Consider the following 25,940-nt stretch of genomic DNA (forward strand, 5'->3'; position numbering starts at 1 on the left):
AAGATCACGCCGTGTGGAGCGCCACAAGGACCAAATATACCAAGGCACAGGGGTCTTTCATGAAACTGTTTCTCCAACCAAGGACCATGTATGGATATAACCTAGAATCCCTGCTCGGATATAGCCCATGGTAGCTCAGTGTCCAAATGAATTCTCTAATAAGGGGAACAGGGACTATTTCTGACATGAACTCAACGGCGAGCTCATCCACTCCCCTCCCACGAGGGAAGAGCAGCCTGGCTAGGCCACAGAAGAGGACACTGCAGCCAGTCCTGAGGAGACTTGATAAGCTAGGGTCTTACGGAAGGGGAGGAGGACCTCCCCTATCAGTGGACTTGGAAAGGGGCAGGGAGGATCCAGCCTTAGATGGTGCTGCCTCAACCTTGATCAGAAGCTTCTCCGGCCATGAAAAGCAGTTCATGCAGCGACGCACGATGATCAAGGTGCCGAGGGTGAGCCGAGTGTGCGCAACCGTAAAGAGGACATTACTCCAAGGCTCAGGGACATTATCCAAGAACACGCTCAGAGACCCAAAAGGCACTCTGGCTTACATGTAAATGGTATTGGAGGAATTAAAAGGGAGGAAGTGTGCAGTGGATTGGATAAAAATACATCATATTTACATACAAAATTCTCAAATAATACATTTTAAGTCAAAAATAGGGGATAAAAACATTTTTAAAGTAACTTTGATTTTAAAGTTTCAAAAAAAAAAAAATCTTCTCTTAAGCTGCACACACACCTATACTCTCTAAACCAGCCAGGGAGGATGAGGTCGGAAGGCTACAAGTCTGGGACCAACCATGATACAGGGGCATCAGCTCAGCCAGGGCCGTACATAAGGGCCCTGACTCAAAAATGTTCTCACATGAAACACATCCTTTTTGGAAAAAAAAGTGTGTGGGGGTGTGGGTATGTATCACCAACATTTCATTTTGGAGACTTTCTTGGACTTCCTTTATAAACCAAAACATGAAGCAAAAGATGAAACTGAACATAAACACATAACCTAGAAGTCACCAATGTTTTGACATAATCGATGACTAATCAAAATTCATTCATTGGGGGTAAGCAGCAGGTAAAGGCACGTGCTTTCAAGCCTGGCGGCCTGAGTTCAGTCCTCAGGGCCTGTGCGGTGGGAGAGAATGAGCCCAGCAAGTTGTCCTCTAACCTTCACACGTACACAATAGTTCATTTTCTCCTCGTTCTTGCTCCTGCTCTCTCTCTCTCTCTCTCTCTCGCCCTCCCTCTTCCAACACACACACAAATAAATGTAACAGCAATTTTAAAATTTCATACTAAAGTTGGTCCAAAGCAGACTATAGTCCTTTCTGATAGGAAAGTCGCTCCAGATTCAATAGTAGCCCCGTTAAGGAGGAAGTTGGTATAGTTAATCCCACGGGCTTCTTGATGCTAAGTGAGAGCACTCTTTTCTCATTAAAGCAAGCTGGAGAAAATTTTCAAACTGTAAAGCACTGAGAAGCCAGAGCAAGGACGGGCAGGGGGAGGGCCAGAGTGTGAGTTGGTACCTGCAACTCGGCATCATCACTCAGAAACACAAGCTCAGACTCTCAAGTCCAACTTAAAATAATGAGACTCAGAACCCGAATTTTACCACGGTCTCGTGATTCAAATGCAAATTAAAGTTTCAAGTGCACGTGGTGGAGGAAGAATTCCCACATTACATCCTGTCGGATAGGACCTAATAATTTTTGCTTTAAAAAAAATTCTTCTCAACTTGAAGAAGTTCTATTTTTAGTCAAAGAAAGAAACGTCAGGATAAATTTCTTCATTCGCGATTTTTGCTGTTTTGTTTTCGGAGGCAAGCTTCACGTCGCGGCCTCAGCCTCTCGCCTCCGCCTCCGCAGTGCCCGGATTACACCGGCCACCGCTGGAGGCCGCTTCTCCTCCGAGCCAGGGGCAGGCCCAAACCACGTCCAAAGCTGTAGAGGCCCGCCATCTAGTGGTAGCTGGTTCTGGTGCGCGGCCCGGTGTCCTCCCACCTAGCCTAAAATAGCACCAGGTTTGCTTTTTACTTGGTTCCTTTCCTAAAACTCCAAATTTTCCTCGCATTGTTAATTCTAAGTAACTTACAAAGCAAAAGAATGGCTCGCTCCTGAGTGGTTCCAGCATGCACCGGGAGGGGCCTGAGCCAGCCTCCACTACACAACCTTTTCCAGCCGGTTCCAGCCTGGCCTACAGGAGACCTTGTCCCCAGAAAGGCAAAACACAAACAAAGCAAGCAGCACTCTGACTGCTTGAGATGAGAGTGACCACGCTGGCGACAAGGGAGAGAACGAGACTTCGGTCAAATGAACACACCTTGGGGGTGACTTCTTTTCTTCTTCCCAGGGCTATAGCTTCTACTGCTTGTTTCACGTATCACAAAACAAAACAAAAAACAATGACAACCGCCAGACTCCGTAATTTCTCCACCTGGCAAACGTTTTTCCAGTGTTGGGTGTTGAGAGCGCAGTTGCGAGCACACACCTATGTTCCCTAAGGCAGTTCGGTTTGTTTCCTGAGCCAGTCTTGTCTGGTTCAGGCTAGCCTTGGACTCCCGAAGCTGAGCTGGAATTCCTGATCTTCCTGCCTCCGCTGAGTTCTGTTTCAAGCTGTAAAATGTTTTGTTCTCAACCAAAGAAGAGTAAAGAGTGTCAGAATGGCACGTTTTAAACATGAAATACAATTCAAGGGCTAAGAGAAGGACAGGTGAGGCTTTGTTTTCAGCTAGTCTAGTCGCATATATTCATGAAAATCCATCTTCACTCATCTTAGGTTCAAAGCTGAGGTCCTTCAACCAAAAACAGGCTTCGAGCAGAAAAGCAATAAAATAATAGCTCATATTGTTATAATATGGAAAAATACGCCGCCACACAATACCCGTGGTAGAAGGAAATCTATTTGAGGAAAGAGAAGGGGAGGGGAGTTAGGACCTGAGTGAGCCAGGAGGGCAGAGACAGAGACAGAGAGAAATCGAGAAACCGAGAGACAGAGAGACAGTAAGAGGAGAGTAAGAGGGAAGAGAGAGGTAACAGAACCATGGAGGATGTTATGTCCTGGGCTCCTGGCAGGTGATGTCAGAGGTTGCTAAGCAACCCAGAGTGGCCTAGTGGGGCTGTCTTATCTGCTAACATATATGACCTGAGGGCTTTCGTGAGCAAATGAAGACCATAAGGAACAATTTCACTCATGAATTTCTAGCTCACGTTGGACGAAGCGGGTTGTCACAGAAAGCCTCGACAGGACAACAGGGTGTGAACAGACAGTCCCAGCAGGAGCCGCTCAGCAGGGGTTATGTCAGAGCAGTCCCTGTGAACCCTCACTCAAAAAGAATATTCCTCGCCTTGGCTTAGAGAGCACACCGCTCACAGGAGAGTCACATTACCTCATAAGGGTCTGGAGACGATCTACCCATCAGTGAGGGGCAGGGTCGTTTGCTCATTTGTTTGTTTTACTGCTAAACAGAACTCGGGCCTCAAATGCAAAACCTACCTGAGCCACAAGCCCAGCCCTAGAGCCTGTGATTTAGAAGATCAAGTCCTGAACCCCATCACATTACTCCAGAAGTCCATTACGAAACCCACCAAAAGTGTTGCACCGAAGCAGAGAACGTGTTTATTTTAATTAGTTTTCTGATGATAAATAAAAACTCCAGTCTGTATTTCTAACAGGAACTCAATGACTGGCTCTTTGGCCTCCCCACCCCCCAAGGGAGGAGCAGTCCTGTTAGGCCACAGAGGAGAGCTTTGCAGCCAGTCCTGAAGATACCTGATAAAACAGGATCAGATGAATGGGGAGGAGGTCCCCCCTATCAGTGGACTTGGAAAGGGGCAGGGTAGAGATGAGGGAGGGAGGGTGGGACTGGGAGGGAATGAGGGATCGGGACACGGCTGGGATACAGAGTTAATAAAATGTAACTGATAAGAAAAAAATAAAATTAAAAAAAAAAAAAAAACTCCAGTCTGCACAGCATTTAGTATGTAACCTGAATCACAGCAATGCCAGAAAAACAACCACTTTAAAGAACAGAAGTACTCTCCTCAGATCTCAACTGTCTGGATTCCAGATGTACAGTAATTTTGTTTCCATTTGTTTGTTTGTCTGTTTGTTTTGAACAGGGCTGGAATTCACTTTTTAGCTGGGGCTAGTCTTGAATTCACAGCAATCCTGCCTCAGCTTCCTGAATACCAAGAGCAGCGGCATAAGCCATCACACCCAGCTAGATCCATAGAGCCTAGCAATTTTTGCTTTGGTGATTTGGTGAACGAAACAAATTAAGAACGGCCAAATAGACAAGAGAGATTAGGTCCCCCAAGCTATGTCAGACATTTTCAGAAGCAAACTGATCACAATTTGAAGGGGGAAGAGGTGGGAAGAGGCACTTCATCCACATTGCCTCAGACAAAGCCCACTCTTCCTCTCCTCTCTTCACTTACCTGTGTCCTCAAACATTCCTGTCACTCAGTCAAGAACTTCTATAACCTAGTCAAATGTTTTGTTCCATATTAAGTTTAGTACACAAAACTTTACTTGTACATCACAAACAGAAATATTCAAGATTGGGGCTGGAGAGAGAGCTGAGCGATAAAGAACATGCTTTGCTTTGAGGTTTGTTCATAGATTTGTTTCATGTGGGTGTTATTCCTGCATGCATGTGCGCCCTCTTATGCCTGGTGCTAGCATCAGAAAAGGGTTTCAGATTCCCTGGAACTGCAGTTATAAATGGTTATAAGCCACCATGTTGGGTGTTGAAACTGAACCCGGGTCCTCTGCAAGAGCAGCCAGTGTCCTTAACCACTGAGTCATTGCTCCAGCCTCCTCCTCCCCTCACCCCCCCATTGCTCCTAAGAAGGATTCAGGTCGTTACCAGCCCCTTAGAGCAGCTCACAACCATCTGGTTCAAGGGAATCTGATGCCCCCTGGCATCCTCAAGAACCTATATGCATGTGGCACACATAAACACACACATCCACACACAATAAAACATGAATTTAAAAAAAACAACACCCCCAGATGCTAAAATATCACAAAACTTCTAATCACAGATCTGCAGGTGATACATGACATATATGCAGACACAACCATGTTGGTATAATGTTCTTTTGAAATGTATACACCTTACCCTTGTTCATTCAAATGCTGATTTCTCTCCCGCATTCTCTGGTTTCAATCTGGACATTGCATTGTGATACTTATTCTAAACATCACCTTTCTCAACTTTGTGTAAACATGCCAAAATAAAGCAACTAGCCACAATGTTGAGCAATAGAAAGGAAGCAGGAAGAGAGAGAGGGGCCAGAGGACAGGAAAAGAGTGGGAGGATGAGAGCTGGGAGAACAGAGGCAGGAGCAGAGATCTTGGAATGACGTAGAGAGATGGACTGGACCTAATATATCACTAAAAGCAAGTATAATGTGGGAAATCTAAATATTAGGAAACTATGAGGGCTTGGAGATTTAGGATGGAACAACTATTGCCCAGGATTGGTTCTAGGTTAATGAAATAAATCCCAGTGTCTGTGTGGTGATTTGGGTATACAGCTGTTTAGGATTAACAGCAACTTTACCAGAAGACATCAATAGTAAATATTAATAGTCACACACAACACAACCGCAAAACCATGCATTGCCACAACCCTGTACCACAAACTCCTCTTCAACCATGCTACACTGTAGTGAAAGAACAAGAACTACAAATGAGAACCCTCTTGTTCAGCACCCTGGTGAATCTAAACTCCTGGGTCTGGATGGAAGTACTGCAGGAAGCCTTTTTATTGCTTGGAAAAAATAAATATTCAGAGGAAGAGGAATGAGCCTAAGTCAGAAAAGCCAGCCTTCTCCTTTGGTAGATTCATCCCACAGTCAGGAAAGAACTGCTTCTGTACTGAACGTACATATACTATTGTTCTGATAATTAGCAGCACAATATCACAACCATTTGCATGGCATTCATATGCTGTTAGGCATTATAAGTAATCTAGAAATTATAAGGCATACAGGGGAAGCCTGACATAATGGAACACGCCTGTGGCTCTAGCACTTAGAAGTTTGCACTGTGAGTTCAAGGCAAGCCTGGCTCACAGAGTGAGATCCAGGTCAGCCTGGACTACAGTATGAGGCCAGATCTCAAAAATACAAACATACATACATGCTTGCTTGCATACATACATACATACATACACACATACATGCATAAAATAACAAAGCAGCCATGCATACAGAGGCCATGATATGTGTAGGCTATACAACCATTGCCCACTTATTCAAGGAACTTGAGAATTTGCTGATTTTGTTACTTGTAGTGAGGTGGTGAAATCTATCCTGAAGCCCAAAGATCCCAAGGGTATCTATTTGATAATGGTGATGTCTTTGCAGACTCTGGGAGAGGGCTTCTCCACAGGTCACTGTCCTTCATTCCAGAGATCATGACTTGATGAGTGGTATCAAGTCTGTATTTAAGTCTCCATCTGTCCCAGGCTTTCTGTGCAGAAGGAGTCCATGGGCTCTCTTACCATGAGAAAGTGCATAGGCCGTTTTGTAGTCCCGCCTTCCTTTAGCAGGTACAGCAGGGACCATCACTAAGATCAAAAAGTCATGCTGGTTGTGCAATGGTGGCACATGCCTTTAATTCTGGCACTTGGGAGGCAGGGGCAGGAACATCTCTGAGTTCAAGGCCAGCCTGGTCTATAGGGCAAGGTCTAGGACAGCCAGGGCAACACAGAGAAACCTTGTCTTGGAAAAAAAACTTTAAGCCACTGAAAGTGTAGGCACTTAGCTCTACCATAAAAGAACTCACTTTTAACCAGCTTATAAGAAAAGCTCTGTGAAAACATACTGTCTTCATTACTTTTCTATTGCCATGACCAAGGCAGCTTACACAGTACAGCATTTAACCTGGCGCTCCTGGTTCCAGAGCCAATGACCATCATGACGGGGAGCATAGCAGCAGACAGGCAGGCATGGCGCTGGAGCTGAGAGCTCACATCTGATCCACAAGCAAAACACATCGAGCGCTAACTGGGAATGGATTGGAATTTGAAGCCTCAGCCCACACCAGGGACACACCTCCTCCAAAGTCACGCATTCTAGTCCTTCCCAAACAGTTCATCAGCTGTGGACCAAGCATCCAAACAAATCAGTCTGTGGGGGGCTATTCTCATCCAAACCATCACAGATATTTAGAAAGAGCTGAAGACCATATAATAATATAAGTCATGTGAATACCAAACATATCCATTATTTTAGGTATCTAAATGTAAAATTTCTACTAAAAGACTTACTTAATTCTTTAAGATTCAAACCACATAATAGTCCATTGTAATATGACCAAAGTGTGTAAATCTACCACTTCTAATATCATGTTCATGATTCAAAGCAAATTACCTTTTATACCACCAAAGGGTCCATAAGTCATATTGCAGGCTGTCCTCTGAAGATGGTGCTCATACATTAATTTTATCTGATATTGGTTTCCATGTTCCACATTACCCAATGTTCCTATGGAGGGGAAAAAAAGAGTCTACTTTCAATCTGTTTATACTTTTTATGTTAATTTATTCTCATCCTCTATGTCAGCTTTAGTTCAGTTTTAGTGAAATTAAAATTATAAAGCAGTAAAAGATAAGAACAATTAACACATTGGCAACAGAAAAGGCCAACATAATTTTTTAAATATTTAACTTAAACCCTGAAATTCTAAGAATATATTTTTCTACATTTTAGAATAGAAGTACCTTAATTGTTCAAACAAATAAGTAAATAAACTGAAAAAATCTCCCCTCCCCCTAAAAAATCACCAGTATTTCTTCAAGGACTCCAGCCATGTAATACAGCGCCACACCTCCCTGCTCTTCACGACCCTTTAATGTGCTCCATGATCTTTCAATGTTTTCCATGACCCCTTAATGCCTCTAAAAACAGCATCAACTGGAAGACTCTTACAGACATTATCAAGTTCAGTCACCAACATGAGGTAGCCTTGGTCCCCTCTGGACTACAGCTTCTGTGTGCTGAGCCCAAAGAAACATTTCCCCAGAAAATTTCACCTCAATGATGCAGGTCTCTTCTCAGACACAGCTGATTCTTCCTCCCCAGCTGACCAGCTCCAATTGTCCCAGCAAAGTAGAGGTTTCACTTTAGGAGTTCTTAACTCAAACTATCAATGGCCAATCCAGTCTTTAAAGGGACTCTCAAACTTCCTCTAGGAAGCCTCTATTGTCTGAATCACTCTCAAATTTCTTGTCTTCCAAGCTCCCACAGAACAAACCACTGAGCTCTGAGCACTCAACAACTTTTCTATCACAAAGTTCCAAAGTCTTTCCACAATTGTCTTAGTCACTGTTCTATTGCTAGGAAGAGACACCTTGACCAAGCAACTCCTAAGAAAGAAAGCATTTAACTGGAGGCTGGCTTACAGTTGCAGGGTTTTAGTCCATTTTCATCATGGCAGGAAGCAAGCAGTAAGTATGGTAGGCATAGTGCTGAAGTAGTTGAGAGCTACATCCTGCCCCATAGGCAGAAGGAGAGACTGGACCTAGTATGGGCTTTTGAAACCTCAAGTCCATCCACAGTGACACACTTCCTCCAAGAAGGCCATACCTACTCCAAAATGGACATACCGCCTAATCCTTCTCAAATAGTGCCACTCCCTAATGAATACGCATTCAAACATATGAGGCTATAAGAGCCATTCTTATTCACAACAATTCTTCCCTAAAACATGATCAACTCTGCCACAGCAATAACCTACAACCAGATGCCAATTTCTGTCCTCAAGTTTTTACTGCTTTGGTTAAACACCATGACCATCAACGCCCTGGAGAGGAAATGGTTTATTTCAGCTTTCAACATTGCTGAGGAGAAGGAACCCAAGGTAAGAACTTGGAAGCAGTGACTAATGCAGAAGCCATGGAGGAACTCTGATGACTGGCTTGCTCGCCACTTTTATTCTGTCTGCCTTCTTAAAGTACCCAGGACCACAAGCCCACTGCCTAAATTGATCTGGGCCCTCCCATCAATCATCAATTAAGAAGATATATCCCAGGCATTCCCACAGGCCAATCATCTGGGAATGTTTTCTCAATCGAGGTTTATTCTTTCCTAATGACTCTAGCTTGGGTCAAGTTGACATGAAACTAACCAGCACACTGTGTCTTTATTAAAGAGCCTACAAACTATTTGACCTTGGCTAAGCAGAGCATAAGCACCATGACTGTGGAGAAATACTTCCTCATTCATAATGCTAAAAAGTGGAATCAGCCTAGATGTTTACCAACGGTAACTAGGTACTAAAAGTATACAAATGACATTGAAATTGTATTCACCTATTGTATTCAGAAAACTGAAATTCATAATGAATAGCTGCAAATGGTGCTGAGAACTAGTAACTGTTGAGTGCTCAGCCCTTGAAAGGGCATTTATGCCACTCCCTCTAAGACTCAAGGAACATCAAAGAAGAGAGAGCAGACAGTAAGAACCAGATGATAGGGAGAAGGACTACGAAATGCTATCCTAAGAAAATGATACCGCCACTGGAAAGACTCGGCTTGTCAACAATCAGTCATGGCTCAGGGAGGGACTCATGAGTCCTAAACCTCACTGATGAACAGCTGGTTACTTCTGGTGAATTCTGGAGAAGGGGCAGTCATTGTCAGCCATTGTGTAGACACTGGTGAGCACCAAAGAATATGCTCCATGGATAGTTCCAAACCCATGACTACTATGCCAGCTGGTTTTTATGTTCACTTGACACAAGCAAGAGTCATTTGAGAGGAGGGGGCATCAATAGAGAAAATGCCATCATATGATACAGCTGTAGGCTTACAGGGAGGACATTTTCTCAGCTAGTGACTGATCGAGGAACAGACATTGTGGATAGGGATATACCCAAGCTGATCGTCCTGGGATCTATAAGATATCAGGTTGAACAGGCCATGCGGAGCAAGCCATTACATAACACTCTTGCATGGCCTCTGCATCAACTCCTGCCCCTAAGTTTCTGCCCTAACTGCCTTTGATGATGAGCTATGACATAGAAGAGTAATATAAATAAGCCCTTTCCTCCCAACTTGCTTTTGGTTATGGTATTTCATCACATCATTAGAAACCTAACTAAAAGAGTTAAACAGAAGACACTGATTAAAATCAGTGGGTCATGGAAGAAAAAGACATGCATGTGTGAAAGTGACTTGTAGAGAGAGACGAAGAGGTTGACAGGGGTGGAAGGGAGATGAGACAGCAGAAGAAAGCAGACAGAATGTATTATAGACATGCATAAAATTGTCAAAAAAACCAAATTTGATTAATAATAGTAATAATACTGTAGATGTAAAATACTGTGTGCTCTCTTTAGCCCTGTGTATGGCCAAGCACTTGCTCTGACCTACCTAGCTCTACATTTTTCCATAAAAGGTTTGGAATGCACTACTAAGCTTGACATGCCCACACCGACTGTGAAACTAAGAAAGTAATAAAGACAGCATATAACCCCTGGAGATTCCCAGTCCTTTCTGAAGTCCATCACCTGATGGCACTCAACCATGATTCATGACTTTGTTGTTTGTTTGGTTTTTTTGGGGGGGTTGTTTGTTTGTTTTTTAGTTGTGGTGGTTGGCACTATTAGAGGATGTGGCCTTGCTGCAGTGTGTCACTGGAGGTGGGCTTTGAGGTTTCAGATGCTCAAGCCAGGACCAGTGTGGCATTCTCTCCCTGCTGCCTGCCAATCCACATATAGAACTTTCAGCTCCTTCTCCAACACCACGTCTGCCTACACGACAACATGACTATAATGGACTAAACCTCTGACACTGTCATCCAGCCCCAATTAAAGGTTTTCCCTTATAAAGGCTGCTGTGGTTGTGGTGTCTCTTCATAACAATAGAAACCCTAACTAAGACAATTTTAATAATAGATCACATAACCATTGAGTAATTTTGCTCAGAATAAACTGTTTTCTTATTTTCTTAAAGTAGAGCTATGTCCACATTGGCATGCACCTGTAATCTCAGGTATTCCTCAGAAAGCCGAGGCAAGAAGAGGCCTTGAGTCCAGAAGTTTAAAACTACTGTAGGCAAATCGCAAGAGGAAGGAAAGGAGAGGGAGGAGGGGAAAGAGGGAGATCAGAGGAGAGAGAAGAAAGGGGCGGGACAGAGGCAGGTAATGGGAGATGGAAAAAAGGATAAAAAAGCAGTGGAAAAGAAGGAGCCATTTCCAGAATGTGCCAGAATGTGTCACTCTTCAAAAGGGCCTCTTTTGTATCTGGTCTTGAATCTCTAAAAATAGAGCTTACAATTTTCCTTTCTAAATAAATTAACTACCACCCCCCCCTTTTTTTAAGGACAGGATTCTAAGCTGGTCTTTAACTCACTTATCAACCTCTGCTTTGCGAGTGCTACAATGGCGGGCAGGCACCATGGAACTGAGCAGAGTGCCATGTATGAAGAAGGCTCCACTTTAAAGGACTCTCTCCTGTACCAGGAAGAGGAGGGCTCTCAGCTGCTGCGATGGAGAAGGCCTGGACTGAATCTGCGGAGCCGAGTTTCTTTTTCTTTTTTAATTGTTTTTATTTGTTGGGTGGGTACATGCCACATGTGTGTAAACTGAAATGTACATCTTTTTGTCACTGTTCTGCCTTTTCGGTGGCCCACTATACTTTTCTTTCTAAACAAACGTTCCCTTTATCTTTACTCAGAACTAAACCCTGCGTGATTCAGGCCCACAGGAAATGAAGGGTCTACACTGCCGGTGACATGACCAGCTTCTTGGGTCAGACATGTCGGATGCCCCCACGTCTACATACTCAAAACCTTACATTTAAAAACCTTACTCAGGTAGAGGGAAGGACTGGCTTTCTTCCTCTGCATTCTTCACCTTGCTCAGTCTGGCACTGCAAGGTAAAGGATGTACTAAATTAAAATTAAGCATGGCCTGAACCTAGCAATACATCGACACTCTGAGTCCGCCTCAGGAACGGTCTCCACCAATCACAGCAGCCAAGCTTCAACCAATGGCATGTGATCAGCGCAAGCTCAAAGCCAATCAAGCTCTTGCAGCGCCTAACAGCTCGCTTTCCGCCCTTGAGTGCTGCCTGCTGCACTGCAGAGAGGCCCTCGAAAGCTCTCCTGGTTCCGAGCCCAAGTCCCAAGTCACTCCTCACTCAGTTTCATGCACCTCGAGTCATTCAACAGAGGGAAGCAGCAGCAAGAGGATGAGCGCTTGGAGCGAGCCACTGTTCAGTCCCATGCCCTAAAAAGGTTACCTCTCGCATGCCTAAACAACAGAGAGATCCAAGAAAAGCCCAGCCTCTATGAAGGGTGTAGACGATGTCGGGGGTGGGGAGAGTCAATAGTAAAATCAATGAGGCACAAAGAAAATTAGTAATCATGTCTAAGTCAGACACACTGGAAAGGGAGGGGACAAACAGCCAAGTTACCGCATGGGCCTAAGACGGGTTCCCGCTCGGAGAGGCAGATGGCCCACCACGCAGAAACTACACGTGCCATTCTGCGCCCCCATCCAGACCTGCCACGCCGAACAGGGGGAGTGCTTACACACGCCTTCAGCCGAGAAGAAATAAGCATGTGTCCAGACAGGGGCATAGCCACACTTCGGGGTCATATCTATTGAGGGCGCCTATGTATACATATGCTATCATTTGTTATATCTTGGTAACCTGTCTTTTGGCCAGTCTAATGCCTAATGCCTCCCATAAAGAAACTTTGTTATATAAAAGAAACGATTTTTATTTTTTCTCTACATTCTTCACAGTCTCAACCTGGCATCTGGAAGAGCTGATAGGCGAACGGGCCCTCCTGACTCCAGTCCCAACATGATCTTTTCACCTCCAAGCTGCAGCTCCCTGACTGCCACTGTAGGGGGTACATGGCCTCACTCTGACTGCTCACTGTGTCAGAGAGTACTTCTCACGGCCTTGCCCACCCCCACCTCCCAAAAACACCCACTGCTGATGAACTCAGGCTCAGGCTCTGCTGAGTTGGAATTAAACCTGGCAGGAGGATGCCTCCATTCTTGAAACGAAGGCATAGTCTGAAAACACATCAGCAAACTGCAAGTCCTACTTAGGAGTCTCCACCGTTCACAGCAGCCACAGCGGCCCAGAGGTGAACACAAACTTAACAATTCCTACTAGGAAACACAAGACTACTTAAATAAATTAGGCCTTAACTTGAAACAGGAGAAGGAAACTGGTTAAGCAGTTGAAGGAGAGACTTCAGAAGCCAGCAGTTCCACCTCTCACCCTTCACCATATCAGTTTCCAGTTGAGCAGCAGCTGGAAACATCCGTAGTTCTAGCCCAAGATCTGTCCCGCCCTGAGGCCAGAAATACCAAAACTGTGGAGGGCACTGGTTCATGCTCTTTCTGGTTTCTTCATTTTAACATTTTTTAAATTTATTTATTATTTATTACAGTGTATTCTCTTTGTATCCCGGCTGTAGCCCCCTCCCTTGTCTCCTCCCAGTTCCACCCTCCCTCCCTTTTATCCCCTTATGCCCTTCCTTTGATAGGGGAGCTCCTCTTCCCCTTCTATCTGACCCGAGCCTATCAGGTCTCATCAGGACTGGCTGCATTGTCTTCCTCTATGACCTGGCAAGGCTGCACCCCCCAGGGGAAGGTGATCAAAGAGCCGGACACTAAGTTCATGTCAGAGACAGCCTCTGTTCCCCTTACTAGGGAACCGATATGGAGACTGAGCTGCCATGGGCTACATCTGAGCAGGGGGTCTAAGTCCTCTCCATGTACGGTCCTTGGCTGGAGTATCCATCTCTGCAGGTCCCCCTAGGTCCAGGTTTTTGGCTCTGTAGAATTCCTGTTCCCTCCAGGGCTTCCTATCTCCCCCTTCTTCCATAACATTCCCTGCACTATGCCCAAAGTTTACCTATGAGCATTTGCTTCAATACCCTGATGGGTAGAGTCTTTCAGAGGCCTTCTGTGGTAGGCTCCTGTCCTGTTTTATCTTGCTTTTATCTTTTTATCTTGTTTTTAAGCTCTTTCTCCTCTTACATAGCAACCTAAATGAGCCTAGTTACCTATGTGAGAACATCCAAACCTGTAGCAAAGACACCAGGACAGAGACACATGGCCACCTCACGAGTGGGACAACTGGGCCAACCTGATCATCCTCCCAGGCCAGGAAAGCCTTATGAAGCCCTCCAGTCTCTGCTGTAGGGGGAACTGCCTGCTTCCTGTCTCTTGTAATACAGCTTCCTCCTGAAATCCATTCTTCATGTTCTAAAAACAAGGGACCCACAATCCACTGGCACACTCTGGCTTTGGTGGATCTTGAATGACCAGGAACTGAGATGAACTGAGACCATCTCTGAGCCCTCGACACATGCACCATTTGCCCCCCACTGAGCTGAGAAAGCCTCTGTCACTCAAAGATACACTACCATGCCCTCCTGCCCCCACTTTCTCCTCCCAAGTATCAAAATGACACTAGAACTTGTGTTCAGTCAGAATTCCAAATGCACTAATAGACTTCCACATTTAAGAAAACACACCCAAAAGTCACTGTATCTGGCAACAGTAAACATGCCTTTAATTCCAGCAGTAGAAAGGCAGAAGCAAGAAGATCTCCGTGACTTCAAGGCCAGCCTAGTCCACATACTGAGTTTCAGTCCAGCCAGGGCTAACCAGTGATATTCTGTCTCAATCAATAGATAAATAAATATCTTAAAAATAAAGGTAAATTTTATTTAAAAAAAAAAAAAAACAGTACAACTGTAGAGAATAAAAACAACTTATTTGCCCTCAGTAATTCTTTTGGAATAAAAGTAGCATTTAAGAATCTAAAATTTAGGGTTAGGGTTAAGGTTATAAGAAAAAAAAAAAAAAGGAATCTAAAATTTGTGGATATTTGTTCTTTTAGATAAGTATCAATGACATAAATATTAAAATTACTTGAATTACCAAAAAAAATCATATAAGATTTCATCTGTAAATATACAGGCTTAATATCCTAATTATACATGATTATGGTTTATATAAGACAATGTCTATTTTAAAGACTCTCCAAAAATTCTCCAAAAATCTTCTAATAAGCTTTCAATGCAATTTTAGGTAAGTAATCTGGAGATGCTTAAGCAATCCAGAGCCATTACACAGTAAATAAATGTTCCCTAATTAGATTATATGAGCAAAGGAAAAATAAAGGATGACAAGTTTTTTTTCCCCTTTTAATTGAAATCATCAAAATTCCATAAATAACTCAGATACCTCTAAATGCTTCTTATGACATGCATAATGTTTAGAAAAATATTTATTTAAAGAATATAATCACTGTAAGTTCAACATCTGTGGATAGAAAGGTGGCTCAGTAGTTATGACCACAGTGCTAGCTGCTCCTACAGAGGACCCAAGTTAGGTTCCCAGAACCCACATCAGGCAGGTCACAACCACAAGGAACTCCAGCATCAGGGATCTGACGCCCTCTTCTGGACTCCAAGAGCACCTGCAACTCACACATGCACACATTCAAACACAGACACACATTTTCTTGGATTTGTTTATTTTTACTGAGTTCAAACATCTCAGTTTAGAAACTAAAGCCCATGAGAAAAGAATATAAGCTAGATATGGTAGTACATACCTGTAATCACAGAACCCAGGAAGCTAAGCTAAGCTAGGAGAATCAGAAGTTTGAGGCCCCCTGGGCTACATTATTCAAGAAGGAAAGTAAAAGAAGGAAAATAGAAAGAATTGAGGAGCCTTTAAGTATTCAAGATGCTGATGTTTCTCTGTGTTATACATACATTTAAAGACACAGTACCCAACATAAAGAAATCCACCCAGTTACCTCCAACTATGTAGGGGCTATTTGTTATTTCCAAAAGAATGACTTCAAAGACTGAATTCACTTCAAATCTGTGTCAGAAACCTGTCAGCTATAAAAGAGTCTTATGAAAGCATACCAAGGTCCTGGGTTCAATTCTAAAACCACAGAAATAAAAGGAGGAAAAAAAGGGAAAGAACTTAGGGAGAAGGCAGCTGGGAAAAAGAATGTCAGAGCCAGCTAACACTTTCATCTGCCAACACCCACCATTTCACTTAAGCTAGAAATATCTGGGCTTCCCCTGTGACTGTGAGGTTAGCTGAAAGGTCATCCTGAAACCCTAAGAAATATAATCAAAAGAACAAAAACATTAATTCCCCGTGCTTTTTAATTTAAGCCACGCCTTGAAAAGTACACAAACCATCTATGAATATTACAAAAGGCTACAGAAACGAGAGGCAGGGAGGAAGGTAGCCATAATGAAATGTGGTTTGGACAATCCCTGGTCCCAGGGAATATAAAGCTTTTAAATGAATTCACAAAATAAAAATGCAACAACACTACCAGTCCCCTAGCAAATCACTCTTATTTCAACACCAATTTTCCACAAACAAACTGACCAAGCAAGTTTCTTCACTGAGCTCTTGCATAAACACAGTTTTTCCCTAGTTCTAGTTCGTGCCCTCTACCCCAATGCTACTTTATAAGCTTCCATCTTACTAGCCATAATTGAAATAGGCCAAGGAAGGCCCAGAGTCTAATTTGCCTCCTTGCTCTTAGAGCCCCCACAGAGCCCAGAAGAAACTAATTATCCAAGACCAGGGAGTAACTAACTGGGGGCAAGTTCTCTTCCACGGCCTGTGAAAACCAGATAGTAAAATATCATGTCCCGTTAAGACAATTATCGAAACCAGAAGAAATCCAGCCAGGTACAATGGCCCATGTCTGTGGCCCCAGAACTCAGAAGGTGGACCCAGGGAAGCTCACCCATTTTCTGAGCGGACTGGAACATAGGGCGGGTTGCAAGCCAGCTTGAACATAAGAAGATCGTGCCTTGCAACTAGTCAAAATGTGACTGTAAAATATTCGGCCCAAAATGAAACATTTATATTATATCCCTCCCCTGCAACCTACAGCTCAGGAAATATCACCAACAAGGGAGCAGATATGCTGTAAGAGCCAAAATTTGGATGAAGGATGTGATGAAATCCTGCCTTTTGGACATGACCGGGCCTTTACACATATGAACTCAAAGCAGCTGTGGTTGTCAGCATAAGACCTGCATACAAGCCAGTCAACATGCCAACATGGGAAGAGAAGGGCTCATGAAGCCCCCGTTGTGGCTGAAGAGCTATTGGCAGTGGCTATTGGCCACTGGAAAGGGGAGAGTTGGTTCTGTTCAGGGATGCTGATAATAAATGATGTAACTGTGTATGAAAGTACCAAAGAACAAACTCTTTAATTTTTCACTTTAGTAAGTTTTATTTCATATGTAGGGGTGTTTTGCCTGCATGTATGTCTGTGTACCACGTGGACACCAGAAGGCATTAGATCCCCTGAGACTGGAGTTACAGATGGTTATGAGCCATGATGTGGGTGCTGGATATCAAACCCAGGTCCTCTGGAGGAGAGGAAGTACTCTTACCCCTAAGCCAACTTTGCAGTCCTAAGAATAATTTTCTAAAGATTCTGTCTCTAAAAAAGAAAAATCCCAGAACTGAGTCCACAAACTAGAGCAACCTAAACCATGCCTTTATCATCATCATCATCATCATCATCATCATCATCATCATCATCATCATCACTATTATTAGATACTAAATATATGCCCTTTCACTAGAAAGAACAACTTTTTCTTTAGAGAAAAAGTCTCTCTGTGTAATCCATGCTGGCCTCTAATGCCCAGCGCCCCTGTCTTAGCTTCAGAGTGGTGGGATTGTAGGCCACCATCACCATGGTAGCAGTGAAATGCCCCATGCCCTCCCGTCAGACCTCTGATAAATGTAGATGGCAGTGGCGACAAGAGGGAGCAACTTCAGCCTGGCCACAGGACAAGCATACTAATCATAATCATAGCACCTGGACACAGAGACAGGAGGACTGCCCACGAGGCTCCCCTGGCCTGCACAGTGAGTTCTGGGCCAGCCTGCACTGCTAGAAGGACCCTTTCTAAAAACCAATCAATCAGCCAATAAAGATAAGTGACTGTCAAATACTTCCATGCCACCTCTCAATTTACAGTTGTATTCTACCATCTACCACGGCCTCGGTACCAAGGCTGCCTTTAAAAGTTAACAGATTTTTGCCCCAAAAATCTTGAATTTTAATAAGGGCCAAAATGCTGAAATCAAACCACAACAGACTACATACTAAGTATGTACCCACAGGACCACATCAGGGAACAAAACCCAATTTCACCTCAAAATTATGTGTCTTGAGGTCTGCTTGCATAAGAACAATAGGAAGCCAAGAAATGGGAACTAAAAGAGAAAACACCTGAAGTTTGCTAAGGAAGAGACATTTCAAACCATTCCGACTCAACAGCTAACAAACTGTCACTGCTGAGCATCTCTTACACTTCAGAGTGACCAGCGCCTCCTTCAGTTAGTCACAGGTGATTCTGGACACAATTCCTGACAAGAAACCCTCTGCACAGTCTTTGGTTGGTCCTCAGGCTCCACAGGTCCCCCTGGACCCTGGTTAATTGTGCCTGTTGGTCTTCTTGTGGAGCTCCTGTCCCCTCTGGGTCCTCCTATCCTTCCCCCGACTCTTCCACAAGGCTCCCTGCACTCACAGATGTAGCCGACTGGCAGCTCGGTCCTCATCTGGGTTGCCTAGTAAGGGGAATGGGGGCTGACCATGACAGAAACTCTGTTGCCTGCTTTTTGACCACTTTCTCCTTCCAGGACTACCCTCACAGGCCACAGAGAAAGAGAATACACTCAGTCCTGATGAAACTTGATATGCTGGGGTTGGGGGGGGGCTCCCCTTCTCTGAGGCATAGGGGAGGGGGGAAAAAGGGAGAATGGGACCTGGAGGAGAGGAGGGAATGGGCTATGACTAGAATGTAAAATGAATAAGTAAAAATTAAAATTAAAAAACAGACAATAAATAAACAAACATTTGAGGTTTAAAACTAAAGTGCCTAGTAATCTTTCTGCCTTCTTTGCAAATGTACTGTTGTTTCTTACCACATACAAAGCGCTGACCTTGGTTCTCGGCACTGAAAAAAGAAACCCTCTGACACAAACAGGAAGACAGAGGAATAGTGGAGCAAGAAATGTGTACAAAAGAATAATGAGTGGTGAGGAGGGCTGACAGAGACCGGACGATCCTCCCACGAACACTTTGTGTTCGCTCCTACAGTAATATCTCCTCTTTCACCAGAGCCTGGTGTGGAACAGAAATCGTGCTCCAAAAGAACGTCCTCTTACCTGAGACAGAGTAGACGCAGAGCTTCCTGGGGTGCAGCACGGCCAAATGCAGCATCTCGGTGCCTCTGCGAACGGGACAGTTCAAAAGCTTTTAGGTGTTAGTCTCAGGTGTCACCTGAAAGTTACAAGTCATTTTCAAAAAGATCTATAACTACAGCTACCAAGAGCTAATAAAACAATCCATAGACGTAAGTCTAACCTGAAAAATAATCATACCAGTGGCACCTGCCTCTGAATCAGGCTACACAGAAGGCTGAGTTGGCGGGGAGGGACCAAAGTTCCAAGCCAGCTGGGTCTACACAGGGAAATCATTGAAGGAGAGGGCCAGGCATGCTAGACACCGCTCTAATTGCAGCACTGAGGGAAGAGGCAAGCGGATCTCTGTGAGTTCTAGGCCAGCCTCGTCTACAGAGTGAGTTCCAGCTGGTGATACATAGTAAGACCTTGTCTAAAAAAAGAAAAAAGGGTAAGGAAGACATGGGTTGTGAAAGAGTAGAATACTGAGGGAAGAGGAAGCCAAACATAGTGATCAGGCCTGAGCCTCAGTGAGTCCGCTCCCACAGCCAAGAGCTCAAGCTCTGCTCCTGCCTTCTGAGTGATTCACCTATAACTTCTGGCAAGTCATTTAATCTCTCTGAGCCCATTTGTCCCACTGGAAAATGAGAGGTTTCATTAAATGGCATGCAGGCATGAGGAAGCGCCTGACTGCATGAACGAGCTTCGAGCACTGTCAGTACTAACAATGGCACAGATTACTTCCAGATCCCAGCTCTCATTAGAAGTGTTGAAAACCTTCAGCTTTGACTGAGTCTCAGATGGAAATAAAATACCACCGTCTACACTGCCCTTCCTGCCATGTCAAGTGGTTTCCAGGGGCAGATGCAAGGCACAGAACAGAAATCCTTAATTCACGGCCTTCAGGGGATCAAACAAATGGCCACTAATGAGGAAAGGCTGTACGAGGCTCTGATTAACAAGGCTGCGGCCAGACACAAGGAAGAGGCTGCTGTTTGGATCTGGGCTTCTGGCCAGATCACCACAAGTTTTCAAAACCAGAAAGCAATGTTTTTATGTGAAACCTCCTGGTTCTTGGATATTAGCAGCTCTTTTAAGTTTAAAACACTAGAGGCCAGCATGCAGGCGCAGCCGTCTGAAGGCTTGAATCTGGCGCTGCACCTCTCCACTTGCGACCCCTCGTGGCAGCCCTGAGGCCCTCCTTACAGGTGAGAACTGCATGACGTAATGCACCGCAACACTGGCAAACAGCTCCGGAAGTCCTCATCCTTTGCTCTCCTGCCACAAAACTGTGGCTTCTCTGCTCAAATACCACAGAATCAACCGTGCTTTCAGAACTGTTTTATGGACCTTCGGACTGAGCACAAGGGAACAAGCTCTGAGTCTTGGCTGTGTGACTTTGCACCCTAAAATTCGCTTATCTATAAACGCAGGTCATTATGTCTTACAGGTAAGATCATTGAGACGGGGACTAGAAAAGAGGCTCAGAGCCTCTAACTCCACTTCTGATGCCCTTTTGCATGCATGTTTTATATACATACACATAAAATAAAAATAAATAAATCTATTAAAAAGATTATAAAAGTGGAGCAGAGCCACGTGTTATCATCCTCCTTCCCTCCCACCGAGTGATGACAGAAGCGACGGCTGAACCCAGGACCACCATGTAGAACAGTGTTGATCACAGTTCATTCCACAGGCCGGGAAAACCTTAAATCATCTCCCCAGCTGCTCGGAGAAGCATCCACAGAAGACAGAGAAAAAGCCATGCTGTGTAGGCTAAGCTGGCTCAGAACAGACCATCCCGATAACAGCTGCACGGAGGGCAGGAGGTCTAGGAATGAAAAGGGCTGTGTCTTCTTAAAAGAATAGCTACTCCTCCTAGCTCTCCAGCACGGCTTACGGTGGATCTGCCTTCTGATGAGATGATTGGCAGCCCAAAGGGAGACAACTGCATGCCTAAAGCCGCTATTTACTGGGACATACTGTGCTCTGAAGCGGGAACCCTAAAATCATGTTGGAGATGGGAGGAAATTGTCATAGATGCGAACCACTTCTACCATGAACATCTAGACATCTGTTTTCAAGGCTGTTCTCCTGCAGGGATTAATGTGAGGACTGGGGTTTCTGATCCACCCTCTAGTTCAGCCTTCCAGGAAGGTATGCTCACAGGAGCTAAGAAACCAAAGCTCCCTCTGCCATTCCTGGCCAGAGAACCCAGCAGATTTTCAACTTACGGCCAAGGACACAGACTGAGGCCCCTCTCCCTGAACTGCCTGCCCCACTTCTATCTCTTGTCTTCATCATTGAAAGCCTGCGAAGAAAGTGTCATGTAGAGAACTGGGAACAAGCATGAGTTAATATAAGGAAGTAATAAACAGATGCTCTTTTGAGCCCATCGAAAGATCCTGGTGGACTTTAATCCACACACTTTAAAATGTCCTTGGTTCCTGGTTCTCTACCTAGGACTTATAATGTTAAGGCATTGTATCAGCTCATGTTTTTAAAAGATGGCAAGCTAGGAACAGCTCAGTGGTACAACAATTGCCTAGCATACAGAAACCTTGGGTGCAAATGGAGAGAAAAGGAGGGGAGGAGAGAGGACATGAGGGGAGGAAGAAGAGATCAGCAAAGAAGGGAGGGGAAGGGAAGAAGGAAGGGGAGGACATGGGAGGGGAGGGGAGGGGAAGGGAGGGAAAGGGAGGGGAGGGGAGGGAAAGGGAAAGGGGAGAGGACAAAAGAAAGTGTAAGAGCCAGAGGGTGGGGGGAGGGCTGTGAAATGCTGCATCCTGGGTATGACTTGGCTGTAGCACACTCATTCTCCCAGCAGCTGTGGTGACCTGCACAGGATCAAACCAATCAAAATTCCAGGATGACTAGGAAGGGGTTCACAGGGCCCCAGCATTACCTGAGCTCAGGGCTATTTTTAGCTGATGGTTGCTAGGAGAGGAAAAGTCATTTTCCTTTGAGGTCTGGCCACTGGTAGGTTGCTCATGCTATAGTAGATGACCCTATACCCACATATGCACCAGCAGCTCTAATTAGCCTCAGTATTAGTTGGGGACTTGAATGGGCGCGAGCCAGACTGAGGGTGAACATGAACTAAATACACTGTATACATAAATGAAATTCTCAAATAACACATGTTAAATGTCATATTAAGAATTATTTTCAGAACTGGAGAGATGGCTCAGCGGTTAAGAGCACTGTCTGAGGAACTCAATGGCGGGCTCTTTGACCTCCCGCACCCCCCAAGGGAGGAGAAGTCCTGCTAGGCCACAGAGGAGAACTTCGCAGCCAGTCCCGAAAATACCTGATAAAACAGGATCAGATGAAAGGGGAGGAGGTCCTCCCCAATCAGTGGACTTGGAAAGGGGCAGGGAGGAGATGAGGGAGGGAGGGTGGGATTGGGAGAAAATGAGGGAGAGGGATATAGAGTTAATAAAATGCTGGGATACAGAGTTAATAAAATGTAACTAATAATAAAAATTAAAAATAAATTAAAATTAAAATTAAAAAATTTAAGAAAAAAAAAAGAGCACTGTCTGCTCTTCCAGAGGTCCTGAGATCAATTCCCAGCAAGCACACGGTGGCTCACAACCATCTATAGTGAGGTCTGATGTCCTTTTCTGACATGCAGGTGTACATGCACATAGAGCACTCATCTACATAAATTAAATAAAGTCTTTTTTAAATGAATTATTTTAAAATGTAAAGTTAACAACACACACCTCTGGGAGCACACGCCTGTAAATCCAACTGAGGCAGGAGCACCATCACCAGGCTGAGGACAGGGGGTGTTCACAGTGAAACTCTATCTCAATTTCTTTCTTACAGTGAGTAAAAATAAAATGTAAAGGGAAAAATGCATCTGAGATGCAAAAATCCTCTGAGCATTCTTCTTTGTAAATCTAGCATGTCTAAGATGTATTAGGTCCACAAAGAGCACCTAACCACAACCTGTGTTTAGATGGAATCAAAATTTACCAGCCTCCTAAATGACAGTTTCTCCCTGATTCAGCCTGTCACCCTCCATAAAAGGCTTGTTTTTGCTGATACTTTGTTGTTGCTGCAGTTTGGTTGTTTTGTTGTGTCCTGTTGTGTTTTTGGCAGGTGGAAGGTTATTGGCTAGAACAGGACCTCATTGTAGTCGAGGCTGGCCTTACTATGTACCTGAGGATGACCTTGAAATTCTGACTCTCCTGCCTCCTATGGTTATAGGTCTGTATAACCATAACCGTCAAGCCATAAGAGTCTTACTTCACACACTGGCCTAATGTATTCATGATTCATGTCTGCAACATAATGAAGAATATCACCAGAAGAGAGTTGATGTGTGTGTTGACACAAGCTAGAGTCACTGGAGAAGAAGAAGCCTCAACTGAAAAAAAAAATGCCTTCATAAATGTGGGCTACAGGCAAGGCTATTGGTCTTTTTCTTATGTAACGACTGATGGGGAAGGGACCAGCCCACTGTGGGTGGTGTCATCCCTGGAAAGGTGGTCCTGGGTTCTATTAAAAAAGCAGGCTGAGCAAGCCATAGGGAGCAAGCCAGTAAGCAGCACCCCTCCAAGGCCTCTGCATCAGCTCCAGCCTCCAGGTTCCTGCTCTGTTTAGAGTTCCTGTCCTTGACTTTCAATGAGGAACAGCGATATGGAAGTGTAAGCCTAAAAACCCTTTCCTCCCCCAATTTACTTTTGGTCATTGTGTTTCATCACAGCAATAGAAACCCTGGCTAGGACAAGAGGGTTGTTTGGTTTTCAAGTAGATGTCAGAATTCTGAATAAATGCCGAATGGTGCCAATAACTATGAACAAAAGGAGTGAACTATGATATAGACAAAGCTTAAGAGAATAATCATTTAGGGGGGCAAAGCAGGTTCACAAAGAAGAGACAAGTCCACTCTCCCTGTGTGATAACTTCCATAATAACTTTTTAACTTTGCATTTATTTGTTTCATTTTTAAACAAGGTCTCATGTAGCCCAGGATGGCCTTGAACTCCTGTCCAGCTCTGTCTCCTAAGTGGTGGGATCACAGGCACAACAGGACCGGCTTTTTTATTTTTTAATTTTATGTGGTGGGTGTTTCGCCTGCATGTATATCTATACACCGCATGCATGTGGTGCCATAGAAGCCAGAAGAGCTGGATCCCCTGACACTGCTCACTGCTGTGAGCCGTCATGTGGGTGCTGGGAATCAAACCTGGATCCTCTGGAAAAGCAGCCAGTGTTCTTAACCCCTGAGCCATCTCTCCAGCCCCTAGATTTCTTTAGATTAAAATATAATTCCATTATTTTGTACCCTCCTTTCCTCCTTCCAAGCCCTCCCCTGTTCTCCCCTATTGCCTTCTCAAATAACCTGACCCTTTTGCTTTGATATTGGGGATATTTAGGAGGCTAGTCTCTGGGGTTCCTGATTCTCAGGCTCTAGGCATTAAGTCCAATTCAACAGCTACTGGTTTCTGTCAAAATATGAACGCCATGACTGAACCTTTGGGGGTATTCTGCCGCTGGTCAGTGCTATAGTTCACAGATGTCACAGCAGGCAGGTCTATCAACCACACCCCTTGCTTGGCAGCTCACACAGCACTTTCTGGTTCCATGTAAGTTAGACCACAGGAAGGGGGCTTTCAGGCTAGGGCACAGGACTCAAGCTGGATGACAGGTTTTTTGAAAGCACTTTTAAAACAGCATGTAGTAACTGCATAGGACGGCGGGCTTCATTGTTGTTTGCAGGACGTGTATAAGGTACTCTGCTGAATCTTCTCTCCCCGTTCCCATCTCCTTCCTTGTCGGTCCCATTTCTGGTCATAATACGTTTTGAATTTTGGAGTTTTCTTTGTTTGAAGTTTTTGAGACATGGTATCTCCATGTGGCCCTGTCTCAACCCTTCCTGTGCTGGGATTACAGGCTGTACTCTGCACTCAGATCACGGTATATTTAAAGACCAAAAAATACAGGTTTTCTAGATGTATTGGCTACTTTTCTGTTGCTGTGACAAAATGCCTTGACCAAAAGCAACTTAAGGAAGTCTCTTTTGGCCAACACTTCCAGGCGGCTAGCTGTTCAGAATGGCAGGGAAAGCATGGCTCCAAGAGCAGGAAGCTGAGACCGCATCTCAACCACACACAGGAAGCGGGGAGAACAAATAAAAGTGGGGTAAGGTGATCTCTCAAAGCCCACCCCCAGTGACACTCCCTGTAGCAAAGCTGTGCATCTAAAGGTCCCATGACCTCCCCAGACAGCAGCACCTGGGCCAAGAGCTTAAACACATGCACCTACAGAGGGCATTTCTCATTCAAAGCCCAGTACTGGGCATGGTGGCATACACCTGTAATCCCAGCACTGCAGAGGCTGAGGCAGGAGGATTGAAAGTTACAAGCCAACTCTGGCTTGAACTATATCAAGATAAAGTTAACAAAGAAAGGAAGGGGGAAAAGGGCAGGAAGAGAAGAGGAAGGAAAAACGTACTTTTCCTTTTAAGAAAATTCATGCATGTCAGGAAGCTAAGGCAGGAGAAACACAAATTTGAAATCAAACTGAACTAAATAGCAAACTCCAGGTAGGGTGCATAGTAAGATTCTGCCATAAAAGAAAAAGAATAGAAAAGCAGAACAAAGAAAGAGAGAGAGAGAGATAGAGAGAGAGAGAGAGGAAGGAAGGAAGGAAGGAAGGAAGGAAGGAAGGAAGGAAGGAAGG

The 25,940-nt window shown here is 44.5% G+C and overlaps 1 protein-coding gene across 3 annotated transcripts in view; it reads right to left on the reverse strand.

Moving 5' to 3' along the window:
* Positions 1-25,940, reverse strand: part of Bbs9 (Bardet-Biedl syndrome 9) — a 390,403-nt gene that overhangs the window by 350,044 nt on the left and 14,419 nt on the right. For all 3 annotated transcript variants that reach the window (XM_055601404.1, XM_055601405.1, XM_055601403.1), the window contains exons 4-5: positions 19,227-19,291; positions 7,386-7,499 (exon numbers count right to left, since the gene is read on the reverse strand). In XM_055601404.1, coding sequence (XP_055457379.1) covers positions 7,386-7,499; positions 19,227-19,291 — 179 coding nt within the window. The remainder of the gene's footprint in view (positions 1-7,385; positions 7,500-19,226; positions 19,292-25,940) is intronic.

Source organism: Psammomys obesus, unplaced genomic scaffold, assembly GCF_907164565.1.
Source record: "Psammomys obesus unplaced genomic scaffold, mPsaObe1.curated_primary_1811, whole genome shotgun sequence".
NCBI classification, from domain to species: domain Eukaryota; kingdom Metazoa; phylum Chordata; class Mammalia; order Rodentia; family Muridae; genus Psammomys; species Psammomys obesus.